The following is a 14,444-nucleotide window of genomic DNA, read 5'->3' on the forward strand; positions in this document are numbered from 1 at the left end:
TGGAATGAAGGGATCTTAAGACAACGGCCCTTTCTGCCACTTTATTAACAGTGTAGAGACTAGTGCAGCGTTGCTCCTCTTTCACCCCGCTCTTTCTCCGTCACTTCTCTGTCCGTGTTTCATTCCATGAGTCAGACATCCAAACGATTAAAAAAAAGACAACGCACGCTGGGAATTAATGCGGCTGAACTGTTTTAGCTGTAATTCAACAGGCTTTTTTCCTGCGCCGCCACCTAGCTGCTTGTTGTTCATATTTTTCAGATTATACCGCCTCTTTCCCAGACATACGGATATTGAAAACAAAAACAGATGTAGTGTTTTGGGTACAGAATGAGAAGTGGAGTAGGTGGGGGGGGGGTTGTTCAGAGATCGCAGACCTGTGAATTTCCGTGTTGTATAACTGGAGGTGAGGGCTAGCCACTGAAAGGAAAAGCAGAGGAAATATGGAAGTTGAAAGCATAACAAACAAGCCTCATGTCTGAGCGGAGGTTGGGGGGCCTGGGAGCCCCGCTGGAACCAGGCTGATGAGGTGTGAGGTTCGATTGAAGCTTCTGTGTGTGTGTGTGTGTGAGAGTGAAGAGTGTCGCTTCACATTCCACCGTTACTGCCTTTTTTTTTTTTTTTTGTAGAGAACTGTGATCATTAAAATTTTCCCAGGAGTCGTAAGCAATCAGAATCGTTTCCGTTTACAGTTCACATTGTCTGAAAGCTCGATTCTGCAGCGACTGCACGCTCGGACTCTTCCCACACTTCCAATGAAAGTCCAGCCTTTTACACATGTCTCGCTTGTGCCACCTGCATTACTCACCGCTGAGTATATTTACGGGAGACCGAGGCCCGCAGCACCTCTCACAGCTTCATAGTGTGGACTCAGGAAGCAAACCGGCCTTATCGGGGGCAGACACACAAAGCTGCTCTGCCTGTAGGATGGCGAGGTATGCATAAGTGCACGAGTGTGTATGTGTATGGATGGGGGGGGTGGCGGTGGGAGGCACTTCCTCCTATTCTTCTGCTGTTGAAGAGTTCCCATGAGCGCCCCTGCCAGGAGCTACAGTGTGGCCCGAGCAGGCCGAGCCAGCTCCAGTCTCGCCTGCATGACGCCGCCTCGCACTCTCACACAGCTGATCTCGGGCGCTGCCGCAACTTGTGGCGTTCGGGCCGCAGAGCGACGGGGACAGTTCATCGCAGGACAGATCAAATGCAAGAGGAGAGAAGAAAGGGTAACAGAAGGGGAGAAAACGGAAATTGGGAAAAGTGAATCTGCAGCTGTGGATGAAGTGATCGGCTCCGAGTGTTAACTTGCATGCAGGAGTGTGCATTGATGTCTGGAGTCATTACCAACAGACCTTGACGAGAAAAACAAATGCAGCTGGAGGTCGGCGGCAAAGTGATACCAATTCTGCTGGACGGAAGAGAAAATTGAACCGACTCATTCGGACTGAAGGCCAGTTTGGCTGAGAAGATATCTCCAGGAACTTTTTTGGGGGGGTTGAGTTCTTGTTTACTTTTTCTACAAGGTGAGAAACAATATCACACTGCAAAGTTCTGGACATTGCACAACTGAAATTCAACTCAGCCACACTTCGGGCATCTCTGGCTGGAGAGATGATCCACAACACCCTGAAGTCCTCCGAGACCCCGGAGCACAGCCCCAGGAGGACGCAGTCCGCCGCACAGAGGAGGCTGTGGCGGTACTCGGGCTGCAGAGGGGCCGGGCCGGTGGAAAGCCAACGGCGGAGCGTGTGCGTGTTGGCTGCGGACTTGAACTCTGGCGACGGAGGACGAGGAGGAGTAGGAGGAGGCGGTGGTGTGATACACACCATCCATGGGCTGTGCCACCTCTGCATCGGCTGTAGGCTGCCTCAGGTGTGTCTCTGTTAGGGGAAAAAAAAAAACCAAAAAGCTGGAAGCGAAGGGTAGAGAAGAGGAAGTGAAGGTCTTCAAGTGTGTGTACAGTGATTGAAAAGTTTGAGAGATATTAGTGCCTGTATGATTTATAAGTTAAGCTACAAGAACATAGTTGGCTTACACACTCTCTCTCACACACGAGGAAAGTATGAAAAATTTAGTGGGCATGGTTTCCGTTTCCACACCACTGCGTCCTCGTATTATTGCACACAAGAAAATGAACTTTACGCTGCGTTTTCCAACACAGCCGGAAAGCTGCCCGTGAGCGGACGGGGGGGGGGGAAGATATGATGGCGTGTGCTTCATGCGATAGTAGCACCAGCCGTGTGCCCTTCACATTATTTACCCTTCACATAGCGAGAGGCGGATTGAAAATATGCAAGAGGAGGTAAATATTCGCAGTGTTTTGAACCGATGTAGCTTCGCCTGCCATGAAGCCAGTGAAAATGCACTTTCAAAAAAAACAGGGGTCACGTAAGGGCGTAATTTAGTTGACTGCAGATAAGCAAAATATGCAGATGAGGCTAAAAATGGCTACAGTAATTGGACTGGTTGGCGATATCAGGTTGAGCTCACATGCCAAAACACTGCATACCACGTCAGACAAATGAGTGCGTTTTGCTGCAGCCACCGAACACGCTGACCCACATAACATTGTTAAATCACTCACAGTTATTGTTTGTTAGATTCTTCTAACTGTCAGCAGGTTTACTTTCCTGCCTCTGCTCCACAAGACGTGCACCGTCATCATCAGACGGGGAATCGGCAGTTTTCTGCTCGCGCTATTCCTGAAGTCGTGTTGAAGCTGATGGTGCTGCAGAAGCACCGAGGCGTGACTGTAGAAAGGGAAAAGCTCGGTCACACATGCATGAACACATACTGTACACACATGGAGTCCAGGGCTTCTCTTTTTTTCCTTTGACTGTATCAAAAATCCCTTATAAGAAAAGTACAATCTTGCCCTGTTGTTGAAATTAATCAGAACGGTCCGGCTTTTACACTTTAAATGTTTCATGCCTACTACCAGCTATTTCCTTCCATTTCTCTTCACTGATTTCAGTACTATGTCTTGAGATTGGTGCATTACAGGAAATTAGTCTCCAAACATTGGTACTGATGTGGTGGATGATTCCCAGTCTGGTATTCTCTTTTCACTTTGAAAATAATCCTTCAGCTTTCATTGAGCAGTGGAAATAGAGGACATCAGGCTGCTTTTCCCAGGCAGCCCAGAGGTAGTCCAAGTGCCTGGACTCTACTGTTCTCACAAATTGAATTAACACTCTCAAGGCTCAGGGTTTTTGGACGAATTGCCCCAAATTAGGCAGCTCTGAGAGCCCCTTTTAAAAAGGAGCCTCTGTCTGAAAAAGCTTTTAATGAAAAGACCCGGGCAGATACAGACAGATAGATGAGGCATGATTGATGGATCTCTACTTCTTTTCTGTTCATTTTCAGCCACAGTCAGTCACACAGTTGCTTTTCTCTCTTTTATGTCATGTTCCAACCCCTGAGCCCGTCTTTCAAAAATGTTTTATGAGTGTTTTTTATCTCACATCTTTAATTCCAGTAAAATGTCATGTTTTTTTTTTATAAGCCATACATCTGTTTGTCTTTGTCTTATGTTTATTTCTGTCACTTTTGCATGTCCCACTGCCCTATTTCAGCTTTGTTTAATCTGTTTTTATCTGTTTATCCCTGTCTATAATCTCAAAAATCTTTCTCTTCAACTAACATCTTTCTTGTTTTAGATCATTCTTTTTCCCCCAACGTATTTGTGAATTCTCCACGCGAACTCACAGTTGAGGATGATTACTGTACAATCATATAACACCAACAACAGCTCCACTGCGGAATTGTATTTTTCTTCGTGTCTTTAGTTTTCTGTCCCTGCATTTTTTTTTTTTTTTTTCAGGCCTTGGAGGATAAGGTCAACCGCTTTATCATAAAGGTTGTCCTGTCAAAGTGCATATTCTCACAAGAAACTCACATTATGAATGCTCCTTTGGCTTGTACTGAAAAACAAATTTTAATAGTCATGACAAAACGTGAGTCAAAAAACATTGTTCTTATTTTTTTGGAATACTGGTTTATCCCCTTTTTTTTTTTTTAAAGCCTGAACTAGTATAGAAATCTGAAGGTAGACAGAAATGGACTGAGGGTTAGAAAAATGCAGCTGAAGAATTGTTTCCCCCTAACGGTCTGACACAGGGCACACAGCGTCGGTGGACTAGAAGAAACCGCAATAGCACGAGACATTTTAGGGTCACAACAAGCTTCAGGCCGCTGAATAATCACCATATTTCTCCAAGTTGCTGCATGTTTGCTGCATGTTGCTCACGGGCAGACTTTGTAATTTAGCCATATAAAGTTGCAGTAATACTCATCTGTAGAAACAAAAAGGGGGAGGGAGAAGAGGGGGGAGAGGAGTGGGGGGGGGGTCGTCCTATGTGCTTTGGGCTCCTGCTTGTCAGCACATGATGTGGAAAGTGAGATGTTTTGGATGGATATCTGTTGACTTTGGCTCAGACGTTCGGGCACAGGTAGCGAATGTTGGATGACACGAGAGAAGAGAGACAATGGGAACGAGCCGTCAGCGTTTGAGTATGCGTGTGAGGATTTCAACAGATAAATGCTGGGGTTTTTTTTGTGTGTGTGTGTGTTGGATATTTCATGATTCATACACATGGGTACTTGAATAAACATTTCTGTTAAAAAATTATATATGTCACAATAAATGCATCTTTTGTAAATTATTTTATAGAAGTTAATGGAAACATCAGCAGGATATGACAGGAACTCATTTAGAGATGTTACTCTGGAGAGTTGTGTCTTATACAGTCTATATGAGAGCAGATTTGGCTATTTAACAAAACAAATTAATAAAAATCATTATTTTTTTTTTAGTCTCTTCCAGTCATGAATGCAATAGTCTTTGCACACACAGCTATACATGCTTATGGGTTTTCTTTTGGCCTATAATTGGTCTTTGTCTCGGTGTGTAAAGTTGTTCGTTTTTTTTTTTTTTTTGGTTCACGCAAATATCAATTCCTGTTTTTGACAGCTTCCAAGTGTTTAATTGCCTAGTAACATTTAAGCACTGATGTATGCTGTCTAACTGGAAGCATCTGAGAGCACAAATCAGTGTTTTACTTTTGAGTCGACTCATTTTCTTTCTCAAATACAAGTAACACACAAAGGGTGTCTTTTTCTTAACGGCGGAGTTGTTTCTGCCTTTAACTCATCTAATTGGGTTCACCAGGAAACTGCTGTCAGGACAGTTTTAATAGGAAGTCCAAGCAGAATACAAATCTGGTTAATTGTGCTTCAGGAAGGAAGTTGATTATTTTGCCAGCATGCTCCATTTGGTCCCCCAGGTAGTCGGGGAGAAAGTGGATTCCTATCATTTTAATCACAAAATGACTCTGTCTGCTCGTGTGTGTGTGTGTGTGTGTTGTGCAGGTGACCATCCTTCGAGGAAAGGATGGGTATGGATTCACCATCTGCTCGGATTCCCCTGTGAGAGTGCAGGCTGTTGATCCAGGCAAGTTTTGTACGCACATCACTGGTCCTTGTTCAGTTTATGAAAATAGCATAGCAGTTCTTAATTCAGATAAACTGTAAAATAATGTAAAAAAAAAAAGACAAATTCTACTGCATAAACACAATGATCTGTCATCAAACATACATTTTATTACCTATGTTTAATAAGAACAATCTTAATTTTGATAGATATGCTTCAGAGTTTTTACTACACTGTATAGTTCAGAATATTGTATATTAGAGTGATTTTCAAAGCCTGGGGTCAAGGGCTTTTCCTAACCTTTTTTTCTTTGTTTTGAGGGGAAATTATGATAAGAAACAAGCAATTGTTGAAGCTTTTGAAAACTTTATCAATAGCATGTTTTTAGAATGCAGTTTAAGTGTCATGGAGGTTAAAATTAAAACCATGAAAGAGTTGATTGAAAAACCACGAGTACAACAATTTCAATACAAACTACATTTGAAGGCTTACCAAGCAGTTTGAATTACAACATCTAAATAGCATGCCATCAGAAATTAATTTTCATACTTACACATCTTCCCTTTTAAAGTATCTCTTAATATGATGTTTTTGTTTGTTAAACATAGACTTTGAGAAATTCCAGAACAGGCAGATACTGCTACACCAAACGTTAGTTTGTCAGGTTACTTTTAAACGTGGAGTCTGAGTGTTGTTTTCTCAGAGTTGTTATTTTTTTTTTTTTTTGTTTTTTTTTTGGTCTTCTGACTTTTATCCCACTGGATTGCTGCCACTAGCATAACCTCTGTAAAACAGCTAAGCTTGTCTGATAAATGTCTGCAATAGAGTCAAATCCAACCTGATTTGGTATTATGTGTTCAGGTTTTTGACCAGAATTGAAATCTTGAACGTAATATGATTTTTATCCGTGTTTGTCTGAACTATGTGAATGGTGCTCATGTTTTTTTTTTTTTTTTTTTTTTTTTATTTACACTCTGGCAGGAGGTCCTGCAGATCAGGCTGGTCTGCAGCAACTAGACACCCTCCTGCAGCTTAACGGTCAGCCGGTGGAGCAGTGGAAATGTGTGGACTTGGCACACGCTATAAGGTATATGCGAGTGTTTAAAGAACCTCCTCTAAAGATTTATTTTTGACTCAAGACAAATAATTACTAAAAATATAACACTGAAGGGATTTGAACAGTCAATTTTATCATCGTTATTGATTCACTTGCCATTTTTGACAAGTGTGAGTGCCTCAATAAGACCTCTGAGGCAGAGTGTGTCTGAGGATAAGGATTGAATTTGCTCTGAAGTGAGGAGGGTATTACTCTGTGAGGGATGTTGTGGCATCAATACCTATCAGCATTTAACAGCATAGCTGAAATTTAATTGTAAATGCTTCTGCATTTTGTCCTTTATTTAGAAACTTTGTGTTTTTATGAGTTTGATATGCATAAGTTACATATAAAGACATGATTTTTTTGTATTTCTTTTTAAAAAAACAACCATTTGTTGAGTTACTGATCAAACTGTTCGTGCAGACCGTCATATTTTCCTCTTTCATCTTGTTGTAGAAACAGCGCCAATGAAATCACGGTGGTGGTGTGGCGCACAGGCCCCTCGGCCAAACCCAACTTCGAAGGCCTGATTCACCGACCGTCCTACAAACCCTCCACCTCAAACTATGACGCCCCCTCACCGCCGACCCGCAGGCGCGCGCCGGACGTCGGCGCGAGTAAAACCCCCCCGGCCGTGCCCCCTCTCCCCGCCCACCACCGGGCCACCGCCGCCCGCAGGCTCCTGGTCAACGGCTCCGAATCCGGAAGCGGCGGCGGCGGCCTGGGCATGGGGACTCTGGCGTGGGGGGCCCAGGGGGGCTCGGCCGAGGAGCTGGATGGGAAACCGCGGCTCCTCCACCACCCCCACACCGCCACTCTGAAGGGGACCAGGGTGAAGGCCTCTAACGGGGACAACTACATCATCCTAGCACCCATCAACCCTGGAAGCCAGGTACCGCAGACTGGTGGTGGGCTGCATCTTCATCATCTCCTCCGTCCTCCTCATCCTCACCACGGTCACATGGTGACTCATCCTAGATATGTGTCCTTACCTTTCATCCCCGGCGCCGGTAGATAGACGGACTGCACCTACACCATGTCTGGGCCATTTGGGTTCATGTCGCCTTCGTTATTGGACCTCTTCATTATGTGTCTTTTTTTTTTTTTTTTTTTTAACGCACCACATATTGCACTTAGAGTTCAGTGTCTTGTAAATAGACGGAGTGATAATATCAAGGAAACGGTAAATGGATTTCACTTATTTAGAGCTTTTCCGCCACTTGCGCCGTCTCCTCCATTAATCACATTGACCCATTCACACACACATTCACGCGCCGGTGGAGGTGGCTGCCATGCAAGGCGCTCAGTGTCTTGCTAAAGGACACTTTGACATGTGGACAGATAAGGAATTGAATCTGCAGCTTATATGTTTTGAGAATATCTTTTCCATCACATTTTACAAACTACACATGGTTCCTACTAAAGCAAATGTACATGATGCCATTTATCTGACAGATATCCTATAAATACATTATCTGTGTGCCATATAACAACTTTAGAATAATAGTTGTGTCAGACAACAAAGAGAAAGAATTTATTATCTTAAATTATTACTTTAATGCATAATTAATGAAACTTTCCGTAGTCCACAAGTGGTCTGTTGCATAAAATACAGTTTCTGTGTAACATGCATGTACATGCAGAGTATGACATGTATATGACATTTTATACAGTATGTGCTTCTTTTTTGCATTCAGTGATCTTGTATATGGGTTAAAAGATTTCATCATTAAAAAAAATAAAAAGAAAGAAATAAAGCAAATGTTAAATCAAAAAGACTGATCTGAATTCCTCAGCTAACACCTGTGTAACTCTACAATACTAACCCGCCCGCCCGCCCGCCGGCGCAGGGTAATAAACACATTGAATCAAAGGATTCAGGATGTGTTTGAGACCCTGCAGCTGTGATCGCTCTCGAGGGTCGTCCAGCTGTTCAGAACATATAAAACACACTGAAGTTCGCCTTCCAATGCCACGTGTAGCTTTCATAATGAGGTGAAATTGACTTTCCTTTCCTGTTCTCTGGGTCCCTGCTTGTTAGTCTGTTTGCGGTTTGAAGTGGAGTGGTTGTGTGTGTGTGTGTGTGTGCAGTGTGTTTGTTTCCATCTGTGCCTCTCATGTTTGTCCGTCTTCATCCTCCTGCTTTTCAGGCTTTAGGTTCAGTTAGAGGACACGACTGCGCTTTGGCAAAACTGTGCAGCGAACAGTCCAAAACAAAAGCCCAGGTCAATAATGGAGAGAAGGGCACAACCTGAATCCGAGAAACAGCAGACAGTATTTCTTAAGGATAAAATAGATTCATGGCAGCATCTTAAATCTTTCAATATTCTCAATATCCCGTTTTAAACAAAACAGAAGAAAAAAAAGAAGAAGGCACGGATTTGGTGAGATTTTGGTTTGGCTGAGCTTAATATAGTTGGAAGCCCTGTGGAAATGGGTCATGTTGGTGGCATACCGTGCAGACACAACACTTCGGCTCACACACACAAAAAGCTTTCCAGGCCTCTGCTGGAGAAATGAATCATCTCAATAGGCTGCCAAAAAAGAGTGCTAAAGATATAGTCTCAAACATTTAGGGGGCTTTTCATCTTTACTGGAATGAAAACGTGTGATGACTCCTATCAAGTCATGTCGAGCGGAAAACTTTGTAGTTGCTTGTCCAATTTAAAACAAAAAAATCTCTGATAGTGAAAAGAAATATCTAAAGATTCTTCTTTGTTTTCACAAAACAGTATTGTTGCATCTCATCCCATCTCCAAATATCACCGCAGTATATCATCAGTCATTATAAAACTGTTTCATTGTGAAACCAAACAGTGGGACGTGTTCTGCTTTGTTATTGTTCTAAAAATATCATGATATTCTGTTGTCAGTGCAGTTTTCATGTTTCTGAAACGATCCTGGTCAGTAATGATGTGACCTTATATTGTTCTGTTTTCAGATCTTGAGGCCTGTTTATCAAGACAACCAGGGAACCTTAGGTGAGACATGCGGAGCTTTCCAATACATGTGAAGGCAGTTTTCAGAAGTCAAGTTTGAGATTCAGTTTATTTCTTCAATCGATCAAATGGACGATTTCATTCACTCCAAGATACTCTAAAATAAACTGAGCTTCAAAGTATATTTATTCACTTTTTGTCTATGTGACAACTTTAATTCATGTTCATACAAAGCTTTCAGTTTTCTGATGAGTTTGTTTTTTTGCACATTTAGAGTCCATGTATGGTTTCACATATATTTTTTTCACCTGCTTCCCCTTCTGTTGTTTTCCAGCTGCCAGATTATATCCCACGAGACAAAACCCTGGTCCACAGCCCCAGGGGGGCGGTGGTGGTGGTGGCGGTGGTGGTGGAGGTGGTGGTGTCTTTTCTGGAGGGGGCGGTGGAGGTGGAGGCGGTGGCGGTGGCGGCGGTCTCTCCAGTCGTACGGGCTTCCTGCGTCGATCCAACAACTCCAAAATATCAAAAGGGTCGTCCGCCTCCACCAATACCGGCGCACCCAACTACCAGCAGCAAAACGCCAACTTCGCCAACTATCAGAACTGCACAATCGTCCGCTCACATACTCCGCATGCTAACTATGGATACGTCAAAGTGGCGCCCAAGATCCTTATCTTCCCCATATTTGTTCAGGTAGGTCGGTCACTGTGTTGATTTTCACCGTTACTGATTTAGATAATCTTTCTGTCCATTTTTGGACCACGAATGTTCCTCAGATACCAAAAATATATTTTTTTTAAGTGCCAAAATTAAAATTCAACAACATTCTTTCTCAAATTGTACACACATGAAATTCTAATAGGCATAAACTGAAGACAAACAGCATCATGCAGAGGAGGGACAAGTAAATGGATTTCTTGAGCCAAAAGCCCAAAGCACTTTGTACCGTTAATCACACTCACACTGACAATCACACACACACTCCAGTGGAGGCAGCTGCCATGCCAGGTGCTCAGTCCATCCAGCGGAACCTCCTCAGGGTCTAGTGTCTTGCTCCAGGACACCTCGACATGTGGAGATGGGGATTCAAACCTGCAACTTTTAAACTGGGAGACGACTTTTCTACCAATCGAGCCACAGTCGCCTCACGGGTGTAGCTTGTAAATCATTCAGATTAATAAAAATGTCTGTCTGCCCACTAACTCCAAATTATTAGATAATATTGCCACCTACCTTGTATCCAAATATGCTTTGATAAGAAGGGAAACGTCTGCTGCATGAATGCAGAATACGTAAGGATTGAGGACAGGGAGACGTCAAAAACCTCCCATATGCGCATCCAAGGTCAACAGGTCATAATAATCCTCCTAAAACCGGCCTCCACAAGTCTTGCAGGCAGCCAGACTCATACTGTATGTGACACTGCATTAAGTTGCACCATTCTAGACACAGTATGACGGAGTGCTTTTGCACATTTGGCTCAAAAGGAAACTGCTGTTTGATGTAGGCATTTTACAGAATCATCTTGACCACTTCCTTTATTGTGGCTATAGTTTTATTTTCTCGTGCAATACTGTGTGCTGCTCATGAGAAATGCCTTAAAACTAAGGGCTTGTTTTGTTTTTCAAATATGATCTGTTTGACAATTTACATGCCAGTGGTGATTACTCCAAAACTTGGAAGTACAGGCAAGGTAAACTGACATTTTCTGAGGCAGACTCCTCACTTCTGCATATGCACCATGCAAATGGACATTATGTGGGTGGAAAATGTGTTTACAATAGCTGCAAGCTGTTAGATGTCACTGGGATCTTTTATATTTGCAGAGAACGCAGACAGCTCACATTATTCCAAATGTTTTCTTGATTATTTTGAGTGCACTTTAGGCAGTGCACTGATGTTGCATTTAGTCGCACATTGAATTGGCCTTTTGTCATTATCTGGACCCAACAGGAAGTTCCTCCTCCCACGTAGCTGCTTTGCCTCTTTTTAAGTGTCAGTGTCATTGCCACCACACAACGTACTTTCTGTCTGAGTTGTCAGTTTCAGTCATTTGTCATGAAGTGAAAAGACGTCGTCCTTGGCTTTTAGCAGACTGACTGAGGCTAACATGGATTCGGTACTGAAACAAATGTCCTGTCCTTTGTCTCTGGTTCTATCTCAAAATGTGTTGTGGGTTTTGGGTAATGAGAAACAGCTTGCATTGGAGGTGTAACTTGTACTGCTTGTTAAAGACCTGTAAGATACTTGTTTTGGGGATTTATCTGAAATGATCTGTGGTTGTGTGTTCAGCCTCTTGACCTGTGCAGCCGAGCTCTCATCATATCCGAGGAGATGATACTACATGAGAGCCAGCACCACTCTCTCAAGGTAAGTAGGAGAACACCTTCTTCATTTGTGATTAGAGCAAATGCGTGTCTGGAAACATTATAGAATTAGAAATAAAAATGTTTATGTGCAGAGCACATTTGCTATACAGTTAAACTGAGCAGAAGGCATTATCTTAATGCTCTTGTCAGTTCTGGACAGGAATTGTTTTCACTCCCCTTTTAATGAATAAAACATCATGCAGAATGTCACCTCAGACTACAGTTAAGGAAAGCTAAAAAAAAAAAAAAAAAAAAAAAAAAAAAGGTACCTAGTAGTACATTTCTGCATGAACTTTAAATGCAATATTATTTATTTTGTGCATTTAAAAACAGTTTTCAGTCGCATTGTCCTCGAGGTTTTTCCTCAGTTTCTTCAGACTGCAGGAGACAACAAAGACCAGTGGCAAACATTTTGTCACAACCACTTTTGTGATTTGTTTATTCGATGAAACTGCAAGTGACGGTTCACTGCGTTTGTGTGTGTGTTTTAGAGTCACGCATGCATGTAAAAAAAATAAAGACACAAGTATGAAGCAACATCTCTCGAGGAGGGAAAAGGCAGAGCAGACGAGATGTCTGCTGAACATCTCTTATGAATTTGTAACTTCTCTGAACTAGCAGGTCCACATGAGTCAAGGAAGATTAATAATAGATACGTGTGGAGAGCGCCAAAGATCTGACTGACAGAGAAATTCTGTTTTATGTATCAAAGGGAAGCGTAGTGACTTCCACATGTATTAATCATCCCTTCACAACATGTTAGGATCACCTTGAGTTTTCTGCATTATGTGGCACCTTCGAATGCATTTCTTATTCCAGTAAAAGTGGAAGGGAGGTAATAATATGAAAGGCTTTCACAAGTGAAGGGCCATCCTTCTAGAAGCGCCGTGGATATAAATTATTGACTTATATTCTGTAATTTCATCTGTCAGAAATAGAAGCAAGGAAAAAAAAAAAAAAAAAGCAGAACTGTTTTGTTTTTTGTTTTTTTTTTGCTATTGGAATTTAAATGTAACGTGCTGTAAATAATATGTCTGCTAAAGTTATAATATTTGCAGTTTGTTAAAATGTAGCAACTGACGTTGGCGTTATTATCATGATAAATGTGCAGCTACACAGAGAAAAACTGTCACAATTTTCAGTTTCAGACTTAGAAGCAGTCAAAATACCCACAGCACGACTCGCTACAGTTAGAGAGGAATTGATATTTTGATATCTTTTTGGCTGCTCCAGCAGGTCACTCCTCTCTGATCTGGTGGTGTTTGTATGTCAAGCTTAATAATATAGGATTATAGAGGATGCTGAAGCCTGTGTTTTAGTTCTTTGAATGTCTTTCTCTGGTGGTTTTGCAGCTGCTGGCATGGAGGCATAACGCTGGACGCTCATTCTGTCAGTCATAAAACACACATTTAGCAGCTTTATCAAGAGCGAGCTTTTTCCCACTTTGCCGTTTGTTTCTGATGACCTCTGTCTTGGATAAAATCCTTTTACATTCCTTACTCACCAGAGTTCACGCAGTTTATCGGATAAATACAAGATAAGTTTTGATTAAAATTGATGAAAATGTAATGAGCTGATTACATCAAATGCTGAATGCTTTCGCATTGGTTGTATGTATGAGAAATAAAAAAAACACTCTGCGAATATCATCTGATTCAGTCAATGAATAAATCCCAGAATGTCAAAAATGAGGTTCATATAACCTCTTCGACCCATTTTTTAAATATTTTTAAAAGCAGAAATGTCCTCTGCATAATTTTTCTTACAGTCTATCAATTCAAGTTGTATAAGTTGCATATCCCTTCACATAGCCTGAAACTGAACAAAAATTTGAAGTGCTGCTGAACTTTTTCAACTTGTCGTCTTTATTTTATTGAAAAACGGTTGTCTTACAGTTATCTTAATGAAATAAGTACCGTCATGTCAGTTTGACATTATATCTGATTATATGTGCTCTGCATAAAGAGTCATATTCAAGCCACTTTTTGTAGATAAACCATTATGTTTTCGAACACCAGTTGTATGACAAATGGCAAGATGGTATTTGGAATCTTTTACACGTCTTGATAGAGTTTCTGTTTTCCATTTAGAGACATCTTCATATTTACATGAAACATGTTTGATCTTGGAAAGCTTTTTATCAAATGCAAGTGACATAATTATGTATCCATGTATCAGTGCACTGTAAAAATTATATTAATGGTCAAATGTGAGTATAGGAAAAGTCTGGTAGTTGGAAGTATTTGTATTCTTATGAAAGGTTCACATGCATAACGTGCACATTTGAGGTCATTTTCTCTGTGAGGAAGCAGTTTACCTCCTGCCTGTGTTAAACGTTTTCTTTCACCCACCCACCCACACACATACACACACACACATGCGGGCGCACACTTTAACCACATGCTCTGAAATTCCCTTGCTGCTGTCTCACCCTTCAAAGGAAGCTACCAAAGCACAAAGCATTGTCTTGAAACATTGACCATCTACACGAATTCCACCGTCCTGTGTTGCATGAAAACCACATAAGCAGCCACCGTTCATAGATTGGGTCAGTTTCTTCTGACTTCCTTTTCTTCATTTCACTGCCATTTGTTCCAGGCATGATTTGTTTG

At 41.9% G+C, this 14,444-nt stretch overlaps 1 protein-coding gene across 4 annotated transcripts in view; it reads left to right on the forward strand.

The window, feature by feature from the left end:
- The window catches only part of rgs3a (regulator of G protein signaling 3a), a 124,900-nt gene that overhangs the window by 29,487 nt on the left and 80,969 nt on the right, over positions 1–14,444 (forward strand). For 2 of the 4 annotated variants that reach the window (XM_030084115.1, XM_030084114.1), the window contains 6 exons: positions 5,365–5,446; positions 6,407–6,512; positions 6,981–7,416; positions 9,466–9,505; positions 9,798–10,156; positions 11,756–11,833. In XM_030084115.1, coding sequence (XP_029939975.1) covers positions 5,365–5,446; positions 6,407–6,512; positions 6,981–7,416; positions 9,466–9,505; positions 9,798–10,156; positions 11,756–11,833 — 1,101 coding nt within the window. Of the gene's footprint in view, positions 1–1,192; positions 1,867–5,364; positions 5,447–6,406; positions 6,513–6,980; positions 7,417–9,465; positions 9,506–9,797; positions 10,157–11,483; positions 11,583–11,755; positions 11,834–14,444 lie in introns of those variants that run through there. The other 2 variants (XM_030084113.1, XM_030084116.1) reach the window with 2 other exon arrangements.

Source organism: Salarias fasciatus (genome assembly GCF_902148845.1).
Source record: "Salarias fasciatus chromosome 7 unlocalized genomic scaffold, fSalaFa1.1 super_scaffold_4, whole genome shotgun sequence".
Lineage (NCBI taxonomy): Eukaryota > Metazoa > Chordata > Actinopteri > Blenniiformes > Blenniidae > Salarias > Salarias fasciatus.